The 26,089-nt window shown below is 33.8% G+C and overlaps 1 protein-coding gene across 3 annotated transcripts in view; it reads right to left on the bottom strand.

Moving 5' to 3' along the window:
- The window catches only part of CSMD3 (CUB and Sushi multiple domains 3), a 592,443-nt gene that overhangs the window by 300,208 nt on the left and 266,146 nt on the right, over window positions 1-26,089 (bottom strand). For all 3 annotated transcript variants that reach the window (XM_071421704.1, XM_071421705.1, XM_071421706.1), the window contains 3 exons: window positions 25,043-25,164; window positions 8,141-8,244; window positions 2,029-2,141 (listed from right to left, as the gene is read on the bottom strand). In XM_071421704.1, the coding sequence (XP_071277805.1) occupies window positions 2,029-2,141; window positions 8,141-8,244; window positions 25,043-25,164 (339 nt within the window). The remainder of the gene's footprint in view (window positions 1-2,028; window positions 2,142-8,140; window positions 8,245-25,042; window positions 25,165-26,089) is intronic.

The following is a 26,089-nucleotide window of genomic DNA, read 5'->3' as shown; positions in this document are numbered from 1 at the left end:
CTGAAAAGGGAAACTTCTTTGCAACTTTTTTATTCTAGTAAATAATTCAGTGTTATATCACAGCCCTGAGTGCACTGTTCTAATGCAAATACTCAGTTTTACCTCACTGGACTTTCTCTCAACTTCCAATTCATAAATTTCAAAACTTAAATTGCAGAACCATTGCTAATCCAAAATACTACCCATTTATGCATCTGTTTTCAGTGCCTACCCTCATTACTAGAAAGGACTTAACACAGTTTCAAAACCAACAGAAATAGCAATCCCCTAAGACATGATTTGCCCTTGATACCCTTTCCATTTTATGACCATTGCCTAATTTCTGATATGTCTAATAAACACATCCTCTCAGGCATCAAAATGAAGGCAACTTAGATAAAAAAATTATCCCAGACTCTGGATTGACGGTGAGGTGGTGGTGGGGAATCCCACAAAATAAACCCAAACAGAAATAAAAGGAGGAAAAAAAAGGCAATCCCCCCACACAACCACCACCACAGAGCACGTATTCATTGTTTGCTTCTTTCAAGTGCTATTTAGTGAACTAACAAAAATTACCATTGTAGGGCAAGAGAGAAATAGATTCAATATCTAGGCATACAATCACAAAGTTGATTATATGGAGATGCTGTTGTGAATGTTCACCCTTTCTGTACCCTTCTACCTATTCATATTCAATTAATTTTATTCTTGCAGAACTATAGCTTCTAAGAATAAATGTAACTCATGAATAAAAGAAGACATAGGATATAAGAATAGACAATAATCCTCTGCCTTCTGCAAACTAAAACTGCTGCAAGTAAAACTAATTTTATCAGGAAAGAATCATGTAAATAAAAGAATCGACAACTTGAGCTCTGCAAGTTAGAGTTCAGATCTAAACCCCACCCTTTTCCACTCAAATAGGGTTCTAGTTTTGCTGTGTTAGGAAATTATTAAACTTGTTTATACTAATCCTTCTCTTGCCCCTTTCAATAGCCTGAATTTGGAAATCCTAGGTCTTAATTATTACCATGCAGCAAAGTACAAAGATCTTCTTATCTTAGACCACTAGATATGAATATCTAGAGAGCACAAGTGCACTTGTACCACACCACTGTGGAGCTTTACTTTACACTACAGGAAAGTTATGGACAAAAAAAACCAAACACCCCAGCAAGTCACACTGTGCAGGTTTAGTCACAATATGCTCATTCACTCCATCTGCCGATTCTCAACAACATCAGCTCCATTTCTAATATGTACAATCACTGGTTTACCTTTTGTCTCCCCTCTCTCATTTTCTGATGAATAATCATATTTTCTATTATCTGGTTTTGGTGCTAGACAGCAAAAAAAGTTCTTGTAAGAAAGACATACATCTGTGTCAAAGGTAATATAAAAAACCACCCAACTAATTCTTTAATAGAAATGCATGTATATATATGTTGTACTTTAGCTTTTTTTTGATTTTGCTGTTCATGCTCTATAAAAACTGTATGCCCTTCCAGAGGTATCAAATAGCAACTGATGGTTTATATAGAGCATTATGTACTTTAAGAGCATAAAAAAAAGAGCATAAGAGTTAGGTTTTTCTTGGTCCTGGCTCAAAACTTAGTAGTAATTCAAGTCGTTCACTCACAGTGGTTTTTTTATGTTATGATAGACATTCATTTTCAAAAGAATATAGGAAGTATTCATTTTGTTTTACTCATTCATCTTTAAATAACCACAGAATTATTTCATTTTAATAGCTGCCAATATTAAATAAGAGAAAATAAGAGTAAAGTTATATGTCAAAACTCAATTGCTGTTACAACACATCAAACAAATGCTTGTGTTTCATGTAACACAACACCTTTAAGAGTTTTTGGGTTTTTTTGGTTTTTTGTTTTTTTTTTTTACAATTCAGCTGATATTTTTCTTCTTTTTAAAACTGACAGAACTGGAAATAGAATGCATCCACTCACTAATATGAAAGAAAAACATTCCATAATATTGGCCTAGTTTTTGGTACACCATTCCATTTGCTTCCAATGATGTCATTACCTTTGTAGTTAACCTTGAAACCAATTGAGCCCACACTTTCATCCGTTTGAAGGTGCAACCACATCTGATTGCTCATGCTCACAATTAAGTCAGGTACAAAGCTCCCGGTTAACCTATAGATAGAAGAAAATTTCTGTAAAGCCATTCAGCATTAAGTAAGGAGATTTTTTTTTTCTTTTTGTAAGAAATCTAAATCTTTTTGTAAGAAATCTGCCAAGCATTTTTTTTAATATTTACTTTTAAATTCATTGCATTCAACTCACACTAAATTAGTTATTTACTAGCTGGCCCACCAAGACAGCTCTCACATTTCCAATGACTGGAAATTTGATAGAAGTCTATAAGCACATGCAACTACTACTTATGTTGTATTGAAATATTTTATCTCACTTTCAGTTGCTGCTTCAGAAAGAAATACAATCTCCCTAATCCTTAACCTCATCTGACAATCCACTACCCACGTACATGAAGGCATATCAACAGCAGTGTCCACTACTCAGGTACATGAAGGCATATCAATAGCATTAGAAGCCCATATTGAGACATTAGAGTGATTCCTTGATTTTTCTAATATGCAACTACCCACTTTGAAATACAAGTCTTCCATATTTAAATGAAAGCTGTCATTTTTAAGTAGCAACATTATTATGAAGGCTCCTGTGTTCCCTGCACTTTCTCACCTCCTCTCATCACCTCTTCTACAACAAAGGAAGAACAGCCTAAAAAGAATCAGAATCAGCTGTTGTCTATTCTTTCATTAAGAAAACTAACAAATGTCACAACTTTAAAACCTTCTACTGTTACAGGGTGTTGATTAATAGAAAGAAAGAAACCTGATTTTCTTTCTTTTCTTTTTTTTTAAATTTTAATATTGTTTGCAAAAACTTGCAAATCAGTGCAACCCTAAATGTTGATTCTATTTGCTGAATGAACAGTGTGATAGCAATAAAGAAATGTTGTGAAAGCTGCAGTTTTATGCTATACTGCATTTTTTCCCCAAAATTTTGTCTCAGATTTTGTTATAGTTTATTATCTGAAGTGAAATTCTGAACAGTTTCCAGATATTTTTTATTCTTGTAAAGTGGATCACAAGCACAATACTGTATAGCAGTGAAAACTGTTCATTTTTTGAAGTTCTAACCATTCTTTAAAGCTAGCTGAAACTTAAAATGGACTATTTTAAATGCATTTTACAGTTAATTTTAGTTCTTCCCTCTGGTCTTTTTTAGCTTCCTTCTCTATTAAATAGTCTGCTGTGGGAAAAAAACCCACGTCTGTTTCCCACATCTGTGTTCACAGATGGAGCTACTAGAAAGACTCTTGCCAGAACTGAACAAGTAAATGCCTGGCCAAAATAACATATTAACTGCTCATTCCTGCACTAAGGGAAAGTGTCTTCAATGAGTTCAGTCTTTGCCAAATTAGTAGATTAACAGGATGTTTCTGAGAAACAACACTGATGTAATGGCTAACAGAGTTTTGTAATTGTCACTGGTGACTGACAGTATGTATTTTGAATATTAAGGGCATTGAGAATGTTAATCTCTCTGTTGTGTCAGACAGAATGTTCAGCATTCCCATTTTCTGAAATTAATTATAAATACTTTTTTTTTTATCCATAGTTTTACAATAAATACTTTCCAATTAAATAGTACAGGAAGAAAAAAAAAATTTGAAAATACATTTATGAAAAAAAGCCAAGAATAAATCAAGAGAACAGAAAAATCACTTCTTGATCTATCTTTTAAGTCCTTTTTTACATCCCTGTAAAACATTTAGGAATGGGCCACAGAGCAATAAGATCCAGAAAACCATTGTTATATGAAGGAAGCTATTTAAAAAAATAATGAAAGTCTGCAGTGGAGAATTATTCTTTCTGTCCTTCTGGGGATTTATGCAGCTTCCTCTACCCTGTACCTAGATTCCTCTCCTGGAAGTACATATTCCCTTTTAAGAGCTGAAGAGTGAACACTGAGTGCAGTAGAAATGGAAGTATGTGATTATGATGTCTCCCTTTTTATTAAACAGCCTAACAGTTACAACACTCAGCAGGGTGTTTTCCAGTTCTTCCTCTACAACTCCAGAACTACTCCTCCCACATCCTAGTGACATATATTCTCCCCCTGAGAGAGTATGCTGAAGACTGGGTTTGAGGACATTCAGAAGATTGTGACACTCTCCATTTGTTGAAGACAACCTGTAATATGAGATTAGACACATGCACACCCAACACAGCAAGCGTACTAAAAGATTTAATTTCACGATTTGTATGCAGGATTTTCAAAAGGCTTGTTACAGGAACCAGTGCCTATATGGATATTGCATTAAAAGTCACTGCAGTAATTGTCAGACCAAGCTGCTGAAAGCAAACTTCCAAACATCCTGAAAAAGTGCTGTGACTGATGTATGGAGTCACCATTTGTTTTCCTTCTTCCCCTCTATCCCTTGGTAATAACACTTAACACTGCTCCACCTTGCATTTTAGTTTCATGGGAAAGCATTAAGAATGGCTTCATATCAGTCATCTTTTCCAACAGACTAAAAATATTATAGCAATCAGGTTTTAATTCACTTGGGTGCCAGGCTCCCAGGCTGGAGCAGACTGTCACATTGCTGGCTGCATGGATGTACAGGCTCAGAATCACAGCCACCAGAGAAACTTAATGGCAAGTACTGAAAAGGCTTTGGAGTTTAGCTCCTTCTCTGATTTACATCAGCAGAATAGGATTAATCAGGACTGCAATTACATTTTAGGAACCTAATTCTATTGAAATGCCACTTAACTTCCGTTTTTGCTTCTCAACCTTCCTCTCAAGCAATGCCCAGTAAAACTATCAGATTAAACACTTGGATAAGTTTCTTGATTAACCCTGATAAATTGGAAGATAAATGTTTTCACATTATTAACACATAAATGAGACATATTTAAACCAGTGTTCTTTAGCAATTTTCCAGGGGAAAGATAATCATTTTAAAATTTAAAAACCAAAAAATTAAATGATACAACAGCTGATTTATTTGCTATGCATCATATCTCAGACAAAGTCTGCATGGCTCACAGGAGAAAAAATTTACATGGTTTTTATAGTACTTAATTATCATCCATCTTCTGTGTAATTTTTTAATGCATTTTAACCCTAATAACTTCACCATTGATACTTCTGATCACAGAATAATGATTCTACGAGTAAACAAAAAAATATACTTGTGGCTTATTGTATAATCTTACTTAATATTAAACCCCCATAAATTGAGTATTTTTTTGCTTTTCCAGGATCTTCATAGTAATAATTCTTTAAAACTATTTACCTAGTTAGTTACAGTTATTGTATGTTAAGACTCCACAATTCTAATTAACTTTTTTAATTTTAAAAAAATACTCAGGATTCTTTATGTTTGTGGCAATTTTAATAGTTTTTAATAATTCCATCATTTCTCCCCAGTCTAAGGTACATCATCAGAAATACTTTTATGAAATGCTAAAATCTTCAATGAAATACACTCTGGACAGACTGCTCTACCTTGTTACTCAAAATTTAAAATATCGCACTTTGCCTTAATGCATTACTGTAATTTAGTAACAATACTTTAGTTAAACTTTAATAATAATTTATAAATTGGCACTTAATAAAGGTTCGTTCCACAAGAGAGACTATTCCATATAGCTTAGGAATTTAAGAATAGCTGAAACTAAATTCTAGCATTGTCAGCAATATTTTTTTAATAATTAGTACTGCTTAAAAAGTAGAGATTACAGTACTTCCACACATCTCAAATTTATTAGTGGTAGCAATTAACTCATCTGCAATCCATTAAGAGACTGCATTATCCTAAAGAAATTGCACCATAAATACCTGGCCAAATGCTGGTCTTTTCATGAATAATAATCCTGGAATCAGATACTTAGGTTGGAAAAGACCTGTAAGATCACCAAGTACAATGGTTAAACCAACACTGCCGAGTCCACCACTAAACCATGTCCTTAAACATCACATCTACACATGTGAACAACTCTAGGGATGCTGACTCCAATACCTCCTTGGGCAGTCTCATCCAGTACTTGACATTGGAACAATGTCCAATCCTTCTGACATAGGAAAACAAAAAGCTGAAGAGAGTGTTTCCCCTGATAATCGAGAGGAGAGAACTGGTGACAACAAATATGGAGAAGGCTGAGTTACTTCAGAGAGTTCTTTGCCCCAGTCTTTATTGGCTGTCAGGTTTCCCATTTCTCTCAAGTACTTGATCCTCTACATGGGATTTGGGGGAGAGAGGTCACTCGCACTGTAAGCACAGAGCAGGTTCAAGACCACTTGATGACATTGAAAAGTCACAAGCCTGATGCATCCCAGGATCATAAGGAACCTAGCTGATGTTGTTGCCAGGTCACTCTCCATCATTGGAAAAGCCATGGCAGTCACATGGTTACAGGAAGGAGGAAAACATCATTCCTGAGAGAAAGGAAGATCCAGGGAACTACAGACCCGGGAGCTTCAGCTCTGGGTTTACCCTCCAGCAGAGGGACACTCCTGTCCAGCTTGGTGTCATCTGCAAACTGACTGAGGGTGCACTTAAACCCCTTGTCCAGACCATTAATGAAGATATTAAACAAAATAGAACAAAATAGAAAGGATAGAATGATTACAAAACCAATTAAAAATAGAAGGCCAGATAATCTATCACCTGGAGGATAAATCTAAAGGGGAATTCATTAGAAAAATCTGTAAATCTTAGTAAAATCGTATGTTCTGTTTGAAGTTTTGCAATTACTGATATGAATGAGGTAAAATTAGGACAGAAAAAGAGCCAAAGCTTGGGATTAGTGTACTCAAATGAAACTATTTCTTTATATGATTCTTTTGGTGAATAATGGAAAACTATGTAAATTTTTTTAACACATTTCCAATAAATATACAGCAGGGAATATAATTCTAAAGAATCCTAATTTTTTATTCTTTTGTTTTATGATTAAATATATTTTGTACTAAACTTGTATCACATTCTTGTCTGTGTTTAAATTATTAACTCATTTGAACTAATTATAACATCAGGTATTTGCTGAAAGGTCCGTTTATTTAAAATTATTACCTAAATATTATTTGGCCTTTAAAAATATTTTCTAAATAGCAGATAATCCCTTACAGGCAAATTATGGTTTTTAAGCATTAGAGCACTTTTTTTTTTTTAAATAAAATTAACTCAGATTTGAAAAGATAAATACAATGTACTTTAAAATACATTAATTTCTTCTACATGACTGATTTATTCAGACTAGAACTAGAGTTATATAAAATGATTCATTATAAGGCCTTATTACAGTGTTCTGCATATTTTTAAGTCACTGTGGAACAAACAGAATCACTGACTTTTAACACTGTCTTGAAAATTTTACAAACTAATACAATTCTGGATTTGTCTTCAGACAATTGTTAGTATTATTGCCACAAGCTAAGTATTTGAGAAATATGGATTTTAAGTTAATCAATGATTGTTAAGAATATTATGTATCTATATATCTGGGCTCACACATTCTAGAAAAAATGTCCATGAATGATAAAAATCTATTCAATACTCAATGCTGGTTTGCAAAATGTGGTTTAGGTAACACCCTATTCAGCCTTTCTCTGTAGTAATTTTCTTCACTATGTTAACTTGCTCTTCTGAGTTATCTGTAATAGTCACTAAGCAAATTAAGGTCAAGACACTATAGTACATCTTTTGTCATGCTAACCTTGCTAGAGGACTGTAAAATTTGTGCACAAATTGTCCATATGTCTATTTTCAATTATGTTCTTGTACACTTTTAATTTGAGCACACACAAAAGGGAGAACAATACTTCCTAAAATTTACATATCTAAATGTAAGTTTCCACACCATGCCTTTCAAACTTCTGATTTGAGTTCATCTTTTTCTTTTGTGATGTCTAGGTCATCTCTTTCTGACTTCAGAACAGTAAACATATAGCAATATATTTACACTGTCACCTTTATAATTTTAGAAGCTCACTTAGTTTTTGTTCAGATTTATCTGATTCAAATAATTATTTAGTCTCATTAAAACACATTAATGACATTCTTCAATGTACAGAAACTGTAAATGCAAAAGACTTACACTTGAAGTACAGTTTTAGGATCACCCACTTCTCCTCCATCACCAATTGTCAGTGTGTCATAGCCAATCTCCAGATCAAATTCTTCAAAATTTATCTGAATAACCTACAAAATAAAATAAGTAAGTATATTTTAGACATAAAGGTACTTGAGAGATGAGTCTGCAAATTAAGCTTTTCAGCAGTGTAAAAAAAAGTGATATTCCAATTAATAATTGCATGTAAGTTAAGCATATTTCACAATAAATTAGTGTAATTAACCCCTAGGTTTTGATTCATGAAATGTGAATTATAATAACCCTTTAGGTATCATCACTCTGCTGACCTCCTCAAAGCACCATGATTTCACTTATTTATGTAGTTGTTACATGTTTATTACAGTTGTGGGTAATCACATTACATTTTGATTAGTGTATACTCAAAGGGCAAAAAAACTAATTGCCTTATGTGCAGTACCACTGTCTTCAAATACCAACTGAATAATTGTACATCATTAAGTAAATGCAGTGAAGGTGAAGAATATCATTTACTCCTGACATGTATAATCTGGCCCAAGTAAGATAAAGAGGTATGAAAGGTAAAAGCAATTCTCTTAATTCATGAAGCTGAGCAAAATACAACTATCAGAATCATGGCCATTTTTAATATCCTGTAAATTAAATAGCTCTATGCATATTTCTGCTGAAGGATAAAAATTTCAGCACAATTTGAAGAGAAAAGAGGAGAGAAGAGAAGAGAAGAGGAGAGAAGAGAAGAGAAAAGAAAAGAAAAGAGAAAAGAACCATGTTTCCACCCATGTATTAATCATGGTAACTCTGTCTTTATTTCCTCAAAATTTCATATGGATAAAAATGACAGAATACTTATATGTAGGAATTTTAATACTGCAATAAATCATCTTTTATTACAGTTATAATTGAGAACTGAGAGCATTTGTGTTTAAAGATGTGGATGCCATTCTGATGGATTATTATCATGTCCTTGAAAGCTCCTGTTCCTTTGTTACACTGGGGTTCTGGTAATTGAAGGAGGACGTGTTTCTATGAGCAAAAGCCAGTACGGGCAAGCTGGAAAACTGACGTATGTTCCAAGGACTGCAATTTGTTCCAAAGGGAGGAGAAACACTTTCCTTTACAGGTCTAAGTGGTGATATAAGTACACTGAAGAACAGCCAGTTTGGCACATTTACATAAATAAATGCCTGTGTGTGCATGTACATGTGTACGTATATGTGTGCCATACCCCAGGAACTGCCGTCAAGTACAGAGAGGTAGGAGGGTGCAGATGGAAAGCATGTGGAAAATTGCATAGGCAAGCAGCTGATTTGCTCTAATTGAGTAAAGAGGACAAAACTACACATAAATCTTCTTAATCTTCTTAGTTGGAAAAAATATTCTGGATATTTTGTGCTGCTCTAGCCACAAAATTTGTAAAACTAGACATAAGAATTTAAACTGAAATCCATAACTACATTTAAGGCTGACACATATTTCACTCAGTACTTAAAAAAACAACCAACCAAAACCAAAAACCCCAAAACTAACCAAAAAAAAGCTGTTATTTTTGGTCCACTTTTAAATTATGTGCAACTAGATGTGCAGCTACATCAGAACAGAAGACTCCACAATAAAACATGGGCAAATAATGTTAGTATTGAATACAACTTGAAAGCATATTTCACTTACAAACAGAAAAATACATTTTTAAATAATATTGCAGCAAAACTATCAATACTATTTGCATAATAATAAGAAGAGGAAGATAGTATAAAAATTGTGTAACTAATTCATGATCAGAAATCTTAATCCTGTTTTCCATTAAAAACATGAAGTAATATAATTTCATTATTTTTCAATTTTTTTTTTTGTGAATGCAATGGTAATATTTTTTTAAATTAATATCCTTCTAGGTATTTTATATTAGTTGAGTATTACCAAATTGATACAAAACATCTGTTCCTTTGCAATGGAAGTACTTGTCTTCATAAGTTGTGTCAGAAAGCTAAAACAGATTTTCTTTAGCACAATCAACATTATCCCTTGTGATGCATATTTCATCAGAGGAGAAGATAGAGGTTAAGGAAAATATAAGTTTCAAGGTATGGGGTTTTTTAATTAGTAATGACAAAAAATGGTTTTTTTATTTCACTGCAGAAAAGTAAGATCTTTGTCATTCTTTTTTAACAATGCCTACAAATAAAAAAGTAAGAAAACTCTGAAAAATATCTTTCTCATTGAAGAATATTGTGGAACATGGAAAAATAATCAAAACTGATATTATTGTTCAAATCATAGGCTTCAGCTTCAACCTTTGCACTAGGCTTCAGCTTCAATCTTTCCATTCATCTGTAGTGAATATCCAAATTATTGATGACTTGGTTCTAATCTGGCTGCTCTGATATAATCTCTCACTTTTCTACAATCTGAATTTATTTTCTATGATAAGAAAATAATTTTCTTTTTCCATGAAAAGAGAGCTTTATTTTTAATCAAAAGAGGTGTACATTTAAAAAGTTTATAATTTTTTTCTCCATTAATGTTTTTCAGAGAAGGATGTTTAATTTCAAGCTTTTGTCTCACTCTCTTTCTAACTCACCTAAAACTATGACAATGGGATAGGTAGGACATCGAAAACTGTAGTTCTATAAAGCCACATGTGCATAGCTTAGTCTACTTCTGTCTTGTATAATATTCTGTGAAACAGTCACATTTTGAAGACTATAAGAAGCAATGATGTCATTAATGACTTCAAAAATGTTAGAATGTAAAAAAAATATGTTGTAGGAACTGACTATAAGTAATTTGAAATATTAACATTTGATAATCTTATTCTTGTGAGTCTATTACCTAGATTTCTTCTTTAAAGTTTGTTTCAACTGAAAATTAGAAAATGCTTCATCTTTGTGCAAAATTGACACTAGTAAATTAAAATTAGAAACAGCAGTCACCAAATAGAATCATATTTTATGTACAGTAGAAAGTAAAATATTATTCCATGAGACAGTAAATCATTTTGTTCACCATGCATACCCCTGCTGGAAGAGGGTTAAAACCAGTTGCTAAGGCCTACTCTAAACAGTCTATAGTATCAATGAAGTATTTCATAACTCCAGGTCATTAAAAGGTAAATGAGCTGTATTTCAAACTTAGGTTTAACATAACCTCACATGATTCACAGCACAAATTTTGGAATTGGTAAAGTAAACTTGCCATTTATTTAACAAATATGCTTGTCAGCTGATATTGAAGATATTTAGTTTTAAGGGAATTTGCACAAATTGAGCAAAAGTAACATATAGAAACAGCAGAGCTGTCAATATCCATCAGGAAACTAATTTACTACACATGTACTGTACAAGCCTTTACATGTTCCGACTGTAAAAATAAACCCTGGATACTTCCTGGAAATTCATCCTTTGACATGCAAAGTACACACACAATGTACAATACAAAATGTTCTTTAAATCCTTCCAAATATGCCAACGAGCAAGAAAATAAGTAGTCTTAAGGTTTTGTTTTCAGAGTCCTTGTTTTACAATGTCAGCTTTAGTTAGATCACATTCAAAGTCAGTTGGACTTGCAGTGCTCATAATATTGACTATTCCCTTTAGAATATTGAATAGGTTTTTTGATTATATCAACATTTAAAGTTGATTGTGATGGAACCTTTCAAAATAAAAAGTGAAATTTGGGTAAAATGAGTAAATAACTTAAAACATTTTAATAAACTTTCCAAAAAGTCTTGTTTTACCAGTTATCTAACCGTGTCTTTGTTAATTTTTCTGAAAAATCTATAAATGGCAAACCAAAGTTGGGTAGGATCCTTGAATTGCTTTATTATTAGAGTAAAATCTTAGGAATTATTTTAATTTTTAGTCTGTTTTTCATAAGAATAAACACTTCAGGGAAAACTGTGATGATTTATTGCTTTATTCTACATATTTTTAAATCAGACTAGCATTATTAAAGTGTGCTATTGATCTGGTTAGTAGATGCATAGCAATCAGAAGCACAGGGACAAGTCTTTTTCTTGATCTATACATTCTAGTAAAGCCTATTTTACCAATTTCCCAGAGCAAGATTAAAGCATTAATATGAATGAAATAGGATCCATGGGTTTTATTGATGTATACAAACATTGATCATGCTATAATATATTTATGCATTTATTGCATTTATCCACTGCCCCACAGTCTCTTTCAAAGCTGAATAGAAAAAATGAGGGACCACAAAATATTTTCAAATAACAAGGTATAACATCAGGGAACAATATTATGAACAAAAATATTCACTAATGATATGTCTGAGCTGTAAGATTCTCAATAATAGGATTATACTACCAAAAGTTGGTTCTGGAGAGCAGAAGAAGAAAATTTCAAAGATATCATCTCATACAGTTTTCCACCAGTCTTGAGCTAACATTTCACACATAATGAGTCAACTAATGATATCAGATATGTATCTGTATGGCTTCAGAACTAAGAAGAATATCTTAAAATTAAGCAATATATTAATTACCATATTTTCTTTTTTTTAGAAAGAGATACTCAGTAGTCCCTAAAAGTTATTTGCCTTTATAATAGCATTTGTGATCAATTCAGCAGGTATCAGACTGCTACAATTGTTCTGATACAGGCTAATAATATCTTGAATTTTGTTCCAGAGGATATTATTAAATACATTCCTATATACTACTATGAGGAAAAAGGAATTTTGCATTTCCTCTTCCTCCATATACACACTTTATAAAAAAAACTGTACCTTTTTTTGTTTTGTTTTGGATTTTTATTCAAAATAAAATATGCTGACCTGTGCACAATTGCCTAAAAAAAAAAAATAAATTTAAAAGTAGCTAAATAGAAGGCAAAAGTCTCTCTACATCCTGGGCTGCTCTTGCTATTTATAAACCCAAAAACAATAAGCAAGTTTTAATGCCTGATTTAAATTGAAGTTATAAACCTAGACAGAAATAGTAATAAGAGACAGTGAAACTAATAAGTATTATCCAGTCTCTACAGAGAAAAAGTAAAGTCCTATTTGAAAAATAATTTTCTGAAAATTGTAACTATGTACTCTGGTCTCCAATTATTTTGTAAGAAGTTTTCCAAAGGAATTATTGGGAGCAGAGATCTAATTTCTAACACATTTCTGTAGGTGTACCTTCTTTGTGCCTTGGAATATATCCTTTAGAACCCACTCCTAGGGCAAAACACCAGCTCAGAAGTAAAATGCGAAAAGGTTTTATTGAATAGTTAATGACTACTTTGAGAACTTCCTAGAGTTTTTCAGAGAGAGCATGCTCAGAAGGATCTGTTCCAGACAACAGATTTTCCAGACAGTTGTTCAATATGTGTACCTAGTTCCTGATGAAATTACCTCCCTGAAGATTTTCCAAGGAAGGTAGTGTTCCAGGTGAAGTACTCAACTTTTAAAAATTTCAAACCATCCAAAGCAGAATGGTGTGTAACAGAGGCAAGTATAAGTTTCTCAGAACTGCTTCTGAACAGGAAGAATAAAGACACAAAGTTGAAGGTACTTGTGTATCTCTTATCCTGAGTCATCCAATGCAAATATAACTCTAAAAGTATTTTCAGATGTATAGTAACATTTTCCCTCCATAAAATGGGACATTCTACCAGTAAAATAATGATGACATTTCTGTAGATGTAATGATTGTTTTCTTCTTACAAATGTAGTTAAGTATGAAGCTAAGACACAGCTTAAATGAACTATATATTAGATAATATTAAGGAATAAATATTAATTAAAAATCCTTCCAAGAATGTAACATATCCAAGACTGTTGTGTAACATAACAATAGTTTAATTGGTTCTTTTGCAGTTACATGTTATGAGAACAAAACATAAGAAATCCACGTCACTGAAAAATATTCACTAGATACCTTTTTTCTCGATTTTTCATTATTACCCTAGCAAGAAAAAAAAACTACCTAAAGACTCTTAATGATGTCTGGTTGTCTTTGTCACTTGTAGAAGTGAAATTAGGCAAGGAGAAGAAAAGACATCCTGTTTGTATCTGTGTCCTCATATGCCCTCAGGATGGTTAATTGCTTTTGTGCTGAGGATCTCTGAATACTTCCCAGTAAGTAAATAATGGGCATTTATATCTGATGGTACAAGCCAAGGAAATATCACTGTCTGATTGATCAGCTTTATCACCATAATTTTCCATAGAATCACAGGTCCTTCAATCAAAATAATTGTGTTATCATACATTTGATCATAGAAGAATAGTTTCAGAAGGAAAATATATTGAATCAACCATATAAGACTTAGATATAATTTTATCTAAATTGTTTATACTAGGTATAATTTTTTTAATATTAATGCTACCATGGAGTAGCTAATCCTGGAAAATTAAGGACAAGAAAATCATCAGGAGTAGTCAGCATGGCTTTACCAAGGGTAAGTCATACTTGACAAACTTTGATAGACTTCTACAATTAAATGACTTGCCTGGTGGCCAAAAGAAAAGCAGTGGATATTTTCCACCTGGGCTTCAGGTAGGCCTTTGGCATTGTCAAGATATTAACAGACAAGCCTTTGATGTGTGGGCTTAACAGACAGCAAGGTGGATTGAAAACCGAATGAAAATCTGGGCCAAGAGGATAGTTATCAGTGATACAAAGTCTTGTTAGGGGCCAATAACTCATGCTGTATCTCAGGGGTCAATATTGGGACAAGTCTTCTTTAACATCTTTATAGGTTATCTCTATGATGGGCATACCTAGATGATGGGGCAGACTGCCACAGCAAGTGAGAAGGGATGAGCAGTTAATAAGCCAGAGGGTCATGCTGCCATGAAGAGGGACAACAACAGGCTGGAAAAATGGACCATTAAGATGAAGTTCAACAAAGGGAAGAGTAAAGTCAAGTCTCTGGGCAGGAGATTCCCGCATACCCATACATAGTGGGGTCCATCCAGCTGGAAAGCTGCTTTGCAGAATTTATTTTTTTTTCTTTTTACTGTCACAGCTATGGAGATAAAGGGAGATAAAGATGCTCTAGACAGCCTGAAAGGATGTATGACTAGCCTGGACCATTAATAAGGAGACAGTAATAGGTATAAGCAGGAAAATCAACTAATTTATAAAACCACAATGAAAAAATCACACTCATCTTTCTCTCAAAAAACTAAGCTCAGTGTCAGAGTTTACAAAAAGTAAAAAATTATTATTCTCAAATAGTAAAATAATTGGAATCATAGGAAGGGCCTGAGGACTTCAAATTTATTGTCCCTGCTTTGGTTCTTCCTCTCTGTAGTTACTCAGAAGGATATCCTTGCACCCAGCATAGAAATCTGCACTTTTTATTCCCACAGAGGGTAAGCCATCTGTTCCAAAAGAAAGAAGAGAAGTCACTAACTGATGTCAGCCTTACCTGGTGGGCAGCCACACATCCTGAAAGGGATGGAAAAATGGGAATCATACTGTGACTCAAGTCCCAGAACAAGTCTTCAGGTTCCACTCCAAATGTGTATTATATTTACAAGGAAAGATTTTGGGAGCAGAGGTACTGCAGGGTGAGATGAAGGTGCTGATTAAGATTTCTTCTTATTTTAACCATTTTATTCTGATTTAATTGTCAGTTAATTTTATTAATTTCTCCAAGCTGAGTCTGCTTTGCATATGAGAGTAACTAGTGAGTGATCTTCCTGTCTTTATCTTTATCTGTGAGCTTTTTCTTCATATTTTCTGCCTCTGTCCTGTTGAGGAGGGAGCATTACAGATCAGTCTGGTGAGCATCTGACAGCCAAGATTATCACACCATAGAATGGTAACCATGAGCCTTTGAAGGAGTCCCATCATAGAAAACAGAAAAACAACCGAACAAACTACTATCAGCTCTATTTCCCAGTCTAATATGACAAAAAAAGGTATATATTGAGCAGAACAATTTCCTGTAAAGATCACTCACAAGAGCAACCAAGTGAACTCAACCATGGAGAAAAGCGACAAGTTCTGTGCCAAAAATTCATCAAACAAAAAAGACCAAAATATCTCAAATGCTCACAGTGCAAGCACTGGAAATTTGCTATCAAAGTCTCTTAGTCATATATATATATCTTTTTAAAAGTTCTAGTTTGGGTGTGGATATTCATGATAAGTAAAAGTAAGAAAAATGTTTGCATTTAGAATTGGTGTGAGACATAACTGAGACCAAATTTAGGAACTTATAGAAAGTCAAACAGAACTAAAAGTCAAATTTGACATTTAATTTTACATAAAGTTTTATCAAAGGGTGGAGTTAATAGCTCCAGGTATAGTAAATACAGGCAACAGCTAAAATCTAATATTGTTAATGGCTCAAAGAGAAATAATTACTTATGTTGTAGCTATTGCAATAAGCACAATCTCACCCATTCCCTATGCTCATATTTTCAGAGTGTGAAACATCAGTCCTATAGTCACAGACATAGCAGGAAAAAAGTTTACAACAATTAAGATAATAAACCTGTCCTCCTTTCATAATGAAGACCTATAGCAAAATTTCCAGATGAAACGACAAGTCATTTATCCCTCCACAACTGCACAGACTTCCTGACTCCAAATTCTCTTTTTTAACAACTTAGCATGTTCCCTCATAGCCAAACCTGTTTGCTTCCTGGCATAGGAATAGCTGGATTCCCTACTGTGCTCTTATTCTGCTGAGAGAATCTCCCCTCTGTCCATATATATTTCCAAGATTTTTTAACTGTAGTATATATGTGACTTAGATATTTTAACTGGATCAAAATGTACACAAACAATATGGAAGAATAGTGTAGCCAACACAAAAAAATTTATTGTGTTCTGAACAGAACCAAAATATATTTACACTTTTTAGTTTCATATAAGATAAAAATGCATTATCTAATATAGATAAATACAAGAGCAGCCTTTTTAATCTGAATGGATGAAGAACACAATTATGTGTAAAATATAAGTTTAGAGCGAGTTGAGTATGTTCATACTTTTTTAATCATTTCACTGACTGTAACACCCACAGTACAGCTTCACACTAGGCTTAGGAAAAGCCAAGTTTGAGGCATTTGCTTGTAAAAAAGAGGTGCAGTGTGCTTTGTTCCAACAGACCTGACCAAAAGAAACTTCATGAAATGGATCTTTGAATTCATGCTGAAGCTCCCTGTCTGCTTGAAATTTATGCTGTTAACCTGATTAAATATGGATGGCAACTGCGTTTAGGCTTAACAGCAAGCTTAGGAAATGTTTCACTGACAGTTTTGACATGGTTAACAAAATAACACAGCTGTGGAAAATTAAATGTAAATACTCAGTGCTTTACTGAATATTTTTTTGCTTATTTTTGGCTTGGTCTAAAAGCAAAAAAGCTCATAAATTGAAAGATTCATTTTTCTTGCAGGAAGAAAACAGCAACTTAAGGACATTAGGAAGGGAGGAAGGGAAGAATTGAATGTAAAAACATATTTTAAAAAAAGACTATTTTAATACCAAGTGATTAAATGACAACCATATTTAATATTATTTCAGTTATAATTGCAATATATTCCCTCAGTATAATTCTCCAGACTTGCAGAAAATGTCATGTGAGGAATTTCCCAGATACTTTGAATTATTCAAACAGTTTCTTGGAAAGTAAAGGACTACAGCAATTGGAAACAGATGTTGTAAATTTTCAGTAAGCTCTGCCATTTCAATAAAACTCAGATTATAAATTTCCTAAAAGACAACTGACATCCACATAAAAACCCAACAAACCAAATGAAAAAAAAAAAACTTCAAAAAACTAAAAAAACTTAGAAAATATAATTATAAAAACCCTAAAGCCAAAACCAAAAGTCAGCTATCTCCCAGCTCTCAAGCATGTCATTCTTAATTTCAAAATTATTTCAAAATTCGATAGATAAAAGGATAACAATGTGAACATTTTCAAGATTTCAAAAACCCATATTCTAAAGAATACATTTTAAAGAATGTATTTATGCAAGCAGTAAGGAGATTTTTATGATTGAACTACATTCAAGATAGAATATGGTGATGACAAAAGATAACATACAGGTAAATTTTTTTAAAAAAATTCCTGTCATATAAAACTAACAGAACCAGGACCTAGTTTTCTGCTCCATCTAAATTTAGCAGTTAGCTCACCATATTTAATTTCTTCTTACAATTCTAAAAAAAAATGCTTGATTTTTTTTTTAAAGGACCCCTTTTGCTTAGTTTTCTCCTTCTTGATGATGAATGATATGTGGTGTGAATGTGGTTGAGATCTGTCAGAAAGTCTGCCATTCTAGCACTGACATTTTCCACAGTGTTTCTGCCACTCTGGATTAGAAAAAAATCAGCAAGTATAATCCATAAGACTTGAACTCTCGTTAACTTTAGCTCTAATTCAGATTTCACTGGTATTTTTCTCTGGTTAACTTCAGCACTAATTCACATTTCACTAGTATTTTAGCCTGGCATTAAATTTAAAATTCATCATTTTGTAGTCCTTTCTTTTTTTTTTTTTTTGTATAAAACAATGAAAGGAAAATAGGTTTTAATTTTTTAGGAGAAAAGAAGTACAAAAAACTGCATTGGGGAGGAGATGGGAATTAAAGCTTGAAAATACAAAGATTTACTACTCAAAATGTAAACATAAAATTATCCCATTACCTAATGTCAGAATAAATTACTGGCAATACATAGCATGGTCCAGAACCTAACTGATGAGTTTATACAGTATCCCAAAAGATATTCAGGTATAATTTCCCTTACTAAATGTGAGAGATGTGATGAAATGGAGTCCAAACTGACAAACTCTTCTTCTCATTTCTGTTTCGGATATTCACAATAATTTTTTCAAGGGAGCCAAGGATTAATAATATGTGCAGCACAGCTGAAGACGAGTAAAGTTTAAATTTTGTTGCTTCTTCAGAGTTCCACAGAAAGATATGATTTTCCTTAATGTTCTTTCAGGTAGATCCCTGTAATTAAAGCTTTGCTATTTTTCATGAACAAAGCTTTTGTTGATTCCAGTGTAGCCATGGATAAAAGTGGCAACAATCACTTCATTGGTGTATATAAAATGCTATATGGAAAACATATTAGGACAACTCAGAAATGGGAAAACTGTCCATAATTTCCTTTATCATATACTTGGAAAAGACTTACATGTACAGGTACTGATCTTCACAGAGAATTTCAACCTTCCCTCCTAAGAGGGCAACAAAACAAGGTACAAGGCATCGAGAAGGTTTGAAGAATATGTTGATGTGATACCATACAGGCAGCCATAGATATTTCACTGTTGCAAAGTTATGTATCAATTTCCCATACTTCTTTCTCCACTGAATGATTATTAAGAGCTTTGTACATCATAATTATAAATATTCTAATCACAATATTAATTATTGAAAAATTAGTTGTTTTCTCTTAAACAGATCAGCTCCAGAGAACAGGATCTTAATATAAGAATAAGAATGCAGAAAACATGCACAAGAACAATGAAAATATGGGGATCTCACTGATAACATCAGATGTGTCAGTGCACTTTCATCAATGAGTTTTAATTTTGACTCCATCTACATGACTTTCACAAATAATTTTTATTCTACTTTTCAATAGTGAACTCACTGTCATCTCTTGCCATGTTTGAGGGTTTTAGTTGGCCCTACTCCACTGTCAACAAGGTTTGGGTATGAACAGTATATCTAATTAACTGTATGAGGCAAGAAACCAACTATAATGCAGGACAAAGCTAAGGAGGCAGATAATTGACTGGGGAAATATTTCATTCAACTATATGGTGCTGTTTTCAAACATATTTCTGAAATCAGCTTGGGAGAAAATTATCTAGATTCAGTCTTGCATAAAGCTATTTACACTAGAGTTAAAGAGCCTTTCAGGGTCTTTCATCTATTGCATTCTCCCTTAAAAGATTCTCTGTTTCTGAGCTATTTTGCTGCAAATTATGCAACAAGTAGCAGCCCTGAAGTACCAGGAGGATGAAGTCAGCCTGGTTCTCACAGCTGTGATGTAGAATATTGTAAATATTGTCATTTAATAATGAATACCATCACATTATTTGTTGTAGTCACTATAAAAATCTCTTAATGACAAATCTTCATTTATACATCAATGAGGTTTTTGACTTCAAGGCACAAAACATCATTAAAATCCACATTCAATATAAAATCTTCACTCAGAACCAAAAAATCCCGACTAAATTAAACAGAAGAAAAAAGTTTCCTACATCAAATCCAAAAATACATTTTCACAACACAGAACGAAAGGAAAAATTACGAAAAATCCACCCCTGGATCCTTCACTACAATTACGATACAAATTCTCCACTATAATTCTGCTTCATAACATGGTTAATATTTGTTTTACCCATTTTTTCTCCCAATTTGTATGGCTTCTAGCAGTTATACGGGACCAGCAATATTGTGTTCAGAACAGTAAGGCAATTTTAGCATGAATCAAAACTAAACATGTTAAATCACTGATTATATAAGCAAAGACTTTACACATGCAAGTTCCTCAATACATCATAAAAAAAAATTGATCTAATTTGTGAAAAGATCTCTTTTTCTTTTAATCTCAACAAGTTAATGTTCTTCTAATCAGTGCTAGACACCTTTTCTGAAAACTATAAACATATCTGAATATTGTTCCAGATAACATTGTAAACCTTTTATCTGTTCCTTAGTTTAAAAACTCTGTATTTCCTCTGTATCTGCATTTCATTGCAATATCAAAGAGCTATTAGTCCAACCAATACCATGCAAAGAACAGTATTTTTTGGGTAATACTGTAGCTATTATAATATAGCTCCTAGCACTACAATGTGCCCATGATGAATCTAACTCCCAGTGCAGTAATTTCAGTAGTATATTACAGAAGTTCAGAAACAGTGTCCAACTTATACTTTGAAATAAAATTACATGCTTAACCTAACATTACTTCTTTGTATTCCTATTACTGGTCTAATACTAATGTACCACCAACAAACAGGTGTTCCTTGTTATGGCTTTATCTAAATGTTCATATCTCATTTTAAATAAGTGACCTGTTGTTAATTATTGTTTTCACACTATATCTTCAGAGTATTTAAATATTTGAGAGGACAGATAAATATGCAAGGTGTGCTAATTTAGCTTTGGCTGGCTGTCAGATGCTCACCAAGTCACTCCATCACTACCCCTCAGCAGCACAGAATGAAAAAACTGGATGAAAAAGCCCATGGGTCAAGATAAGGACAGGGAGATTGCTCAGTAATTAGTGTCATGGGCAAAACACTCAATCTAGGGAAAACTTGTTTTATTTACTGACAATTAAAATTGGAGTAGGAAAGTGATAAATAAGAACAAATATAAACACACCATCATCCCAACCCATTTTTTCATGGGCTCAAATTCAGTTTTTTGTTCCTGACTCTTCTGCCCCCTCCTCTCTCCCAAAGTGGCAAAGGGGAATGTGAAGTGGGGGCTGCAGTCAGTTTGTAACACTTCATCCATGCTGCTCCTTCCTCCTCATGCTCTTTCCCTGCTCCAAAGTTAGAGGCCTCCCACAGGAAATAGTTCTTCACACCCTTCTCCAACATGGGTCTCTCCCACAAGGCTGCAGTTCTTCAAAATCTGTTTCAGTGTGCTCCTCCCACGGGGTCACAGGTCCTGTCAGAAACCTGATCCACCTTGGGCTTTCCATGGGGTCGCAGCTTCCTTCAGGCACACCCACCACTTCAGGCACATGTCCTGCACACACCACAGGTGGATCTCTGCTCCACCATGGACCTCTGTGAGCTGTGGGGGACAACCTGCATCAATGGCACTCTACAGAGATTCCAGGGGAATCCCTGACCCAGCACATGGAGTGCCTTCTTCCATTCCTGCTCTGCTTGTAGTTTCTGTGGGCTTATTTCTCTTGAGTATTCTCATTCACCTCCTTTAGCTGCTGTTGTACGCCTTTTTTTTGCCCTTACTCAAATAGATTATCACAGAGATGCCACCAGCTTGCCTGATTGTGTCCTGTAGTGGGTCTGTCTTGGAGTCAGCTGGAACTGTCTCAGTCTGATATGGGGGCCACTTCTGATCTCTTCCTAGAGAAGTCACTCCCACAGCCATCCATGCTACTGAAACTCTGCTTTGTAAATAAAATCAAACTGAAGCATACATATACTGAAGTATTTTACTGAGCCAGCAGAGGTTAAATATCGGAGCTCTGATTCATCCCCAAATATTGAAACTGTGTGTATTCTTATATGGTGTTCCATATAAGAATATGGAACTGTTCAGGTACTAGGACAGTTTTCATATGATCATATGCTATTTTGCAATATTTACAGTTTCATGAAAAAAAAAATCAGTGTAGAATAAAGCTTAAGCACATTTTATTTGAACTATAGCAGGAATGATCTCTGTCTAAAGAGAGGGCAAATTTTATTTTCATTAGAATTGGAATTTTTATATGTGGAATAACTTGGGTTTTTTTCAAGTGTTTTGAGAGAAAGGAAAACAATTGCACCTGCCCAGTACAAGCAAAACAGGAAGCTACTAGAGTAAGTGCAGTGAAGGGGCACTAAAAAGATTTAGGATTGGAACTTCTTTCATGTAAGGTTGAGACAGCCCAGCCTGCTTACACTAAAGAAGAAGAGGATCACTGAATCTCAATGTCTATAAACTCCTGATGGGAGGATGCAAAGAAGATTAAACTAAACTCTTTCCAGTGGTGACCAGTGACAGGACCAGAGGCAATGGGGACAGACTAAAACACAGGAGATTCTTTCTGAAAATCAGGAAACAGTTTCCCCTGTGGGGTGAGCAAGCACTAGCTCTGGTTTTCTAGAGAGATTATGGGGACACCATCTTCTGAGATATTCAAGTCTGGGCAGCTGCTTCTAGGCAGCTCTGCTTGAGCAGTGGAGTTCAACTACAAGATTTCCAGAGATTCATTCCAATCTCAATCATTCTGTAACTCTGTCAACCACACTGACAACCAGAGACAAAGCATTTATTCAATTAATTTTCTGAAGTTCTATAAATGAAGAAAGTGGAAATTTCAAAGGAAAATAAGACTGAGTAATAATGTTTTTAAATATTCCCATAAAAATAGTTTTGGTAAAAACAAAGTTCTGAGGTTTTGAACTAACACTGTGTCACCATCTTGTGAATTGGCAGGGAGGAAGAAGGAATATTCATTAAGACATGAATATCACCAGCAGAGTGTAATCCTTAACAATCACCAAGTCATTAACATCTTAAAGCTGCAGTCACCTGTGACTTGCCAGTAAATATGTACCAGTTTATGAGCTCAGGGGTTTGCTTCTACCAATGGTAGAAGCAAAAATCTTATTTGGCTTTTCTTTTTTTTTTTATGTAGACATGCCCTTGGTGCATTTAAGAAAGGAAACCATTTTATGCAAAAGTTGAATGAACTTAAGACCCATTACGCCATATGCAAAGTATGGCCTAATGGGTCTTAAGTTCATTCAACTGCTCATTGAAGATTTTCAGTCCATTTAGAGAACTTGTACAAAGTGTGGTAGCTGTGTTTCATTTCCTCAAATGGTATGATACTAAATTCAGCTGGCACATTTGACAAAACTTTCAGAAATTCTAGACGTATACAGATTTCATCTTACTCACAAATAGTTTTTAATTAAAGAAATAAAAATAGGAAAATTCTTTGGGATGAGAAATTTTAAATATTACTTTTGAACTTTTTGCCCATCTGCGGAACAGAGACTGAATAATTTTTCAAGAACTCTTCACACTTTTTTTATGACCTATAAATTGGATAAATTTGATTAGTAGTCCCTGGAACAAGGATCAAACAAACAAATGACCTCCTCACTAAACACATTTATAATTTTGATTATCAAATTCTAATCAGGTGTATAAATATCCTTTTTTCTTTTACTGAAGTGGAACATAAAGATGGCTTCCACACAGGACTTTGTAAAATTAGAGTGAAAAATACACCAGTGTATCTAAATGGTTTTTGAAATTTTGAAAATAGTCAGGTTTTCACTGAGTCCTCTGATGAATTCAGGTGCAAAGGAGTGGGCCTTATAGGCCTGTCTGGCAGTTAATGGAGTGTGATGCAGATGGCAATATAAAACACAATTTAGAGGTAAAATATATCCTTGTACCAGAAAACAGAGATGATGATAGTCTTTTATAAAACATTCCTGAGCTGCACAGGTAATTTATGTTTTATTACATCTAAACAAGTCCATTACACTCAGTTCACACAAAATGATACACCTGCAAAGAGAATATAGCCATTGCTGCCAGGTGTTTAGTTCTTGAGATTAAAGACAACTGGTGTCATAACTTAGCTTAATTGCTCTACTTTGACTCATTTGACATTATCAGAACTCTCAGTACTTTTGCTTTAAAGCGTAGGTATAAAGCACATGGGATTTTATACAATGGTTCAGACAATAGAATAAACATCTTCAAAACAGTTCCTCACGAAGGGAAAGTGAATTCAAGAACTTCAGTGATTTTTCCCACAGTCAAAGGCCAAACATGATATAAACATACACAAAGTAGCTCTTCCACTTATAACACAATACTAGTGGGCCCATGAAATTGCCTCATACCATTGGATAGTTGCTTCTGGGAATTAAGTTAGAGAATGACATAAAAAACATGAGAGTATCTACTTGGCATACAAAAACTAAAACTATCTTAGGGGAAACAAGAGTTTTTAACATCTGTCCATACTCATCTGGTGTTAGACATTTCTTAAAAATATCTGAAATGCACCTAGTACAAAACCTGGACTGTAGAGATAAATCGTATTAGTGAAGAGTGTTGTGGTCTATGTGTGCTTTTGTTGGGTTGGTTTAGGGTTGGGGGGGGTGGAGGTGGAGGGAGGGATTTGTTTGTTTTGGGTTTTTTTTTCAAGAAAAGCCAGAATATTAAACTTACCTTATTGGTATTGATAGCTGTGATGACCCACACACATTGAGCATTGCTGTCATATTGAAATGGAAAATTGGGTGATGTGAAAGTGCCTCCAGGCCCCTGAAGATTGGATCCACAAGTTTTGACTGCAAAAAGAAAGTCCACCTTTTAATTCACATAGAAAACACATGTAGCAGGTTCATAAACTGATCTCTAACTTACTCTAATCAAGGTATGAGGAATTAAAATACCACTGAACAAAAACAGAACCACCTCTTAGAATAGAACATTCATGTTTAACTATTCTGACAAAATAAAATAGATCTCTTGTGCCTAAACTTATAATCTTAAAAAATGTTGAAAGTATTTTGAGGAAAAACAGTAAATACAGTAACAGAATCTGCCCTATTTATTTTTAAAATTCTTCAAAGACTAACTTATTCCACCTTCACTAATGTCTTGAAAGACAAATTTAAATAGTAGAAACCTTTATCACTGTGCATAGGTGGGTTTTTTATCACTGGCATATGTGTTGGTGTATGGCATGTCAGCATTTTTTTCTTCTATAACCCCTGTACAACCCATTGAATCAATGGCCAAAGCACTGAAAAATTTAAATGAATCTTGTAAAAGTTAAACTAACACAAAACAGTGTTATCTATTTCTAAAGATTACAAAGGGTATTTATTTTCAATTCAAAGTCTTTATGGTTATTCACAATAGCATGTCAGTAAAAAAAATATTCTTATTTACATAGCTTGCATGTCTTTCATGAATAATACAAAGGATATAAACTGTGTCCTTTGTGCTTTCAAGTGACACTTTCAAGGCACTAAATTCCTATTCTGTTGAAGTCAATAACACTTTTATTGTTCTTTCCTTGATATTCAGATCTTAGCTGAATGCCCTACTGGTTAACTTTTCCTGTATGAAGATGTAAAACAGACAAGCAACCTCAACAAAACATGAGCCTATCCTATTTCTCCAGTGATTATTACGACAGCGCATAAACTGCAAAAGCTAAAGAACTATTTCTTCCACTATATTCTGACAGACTGTCTTGCATAATTG

Source organism: Agelaius tricolor, unplaced genomic scaffold (assembly GCF_023055355.1).
Source record: "Agelaius tricolor isolate 1412-34295 unplaced genomic scaffold, bAgeTri1.0.p SCAF_2, whole genome shotgun sequence".
NCBI lineage: Eukaryota > Metazoa > Chordata > Aves > Passeriformes > Icteridae > Agelaius > Agelaius tricolor.
Note: the sequence above shows the minus strand (reverse complement) of the source record. Positions and strands in the feature narration are given on the sequence as shown.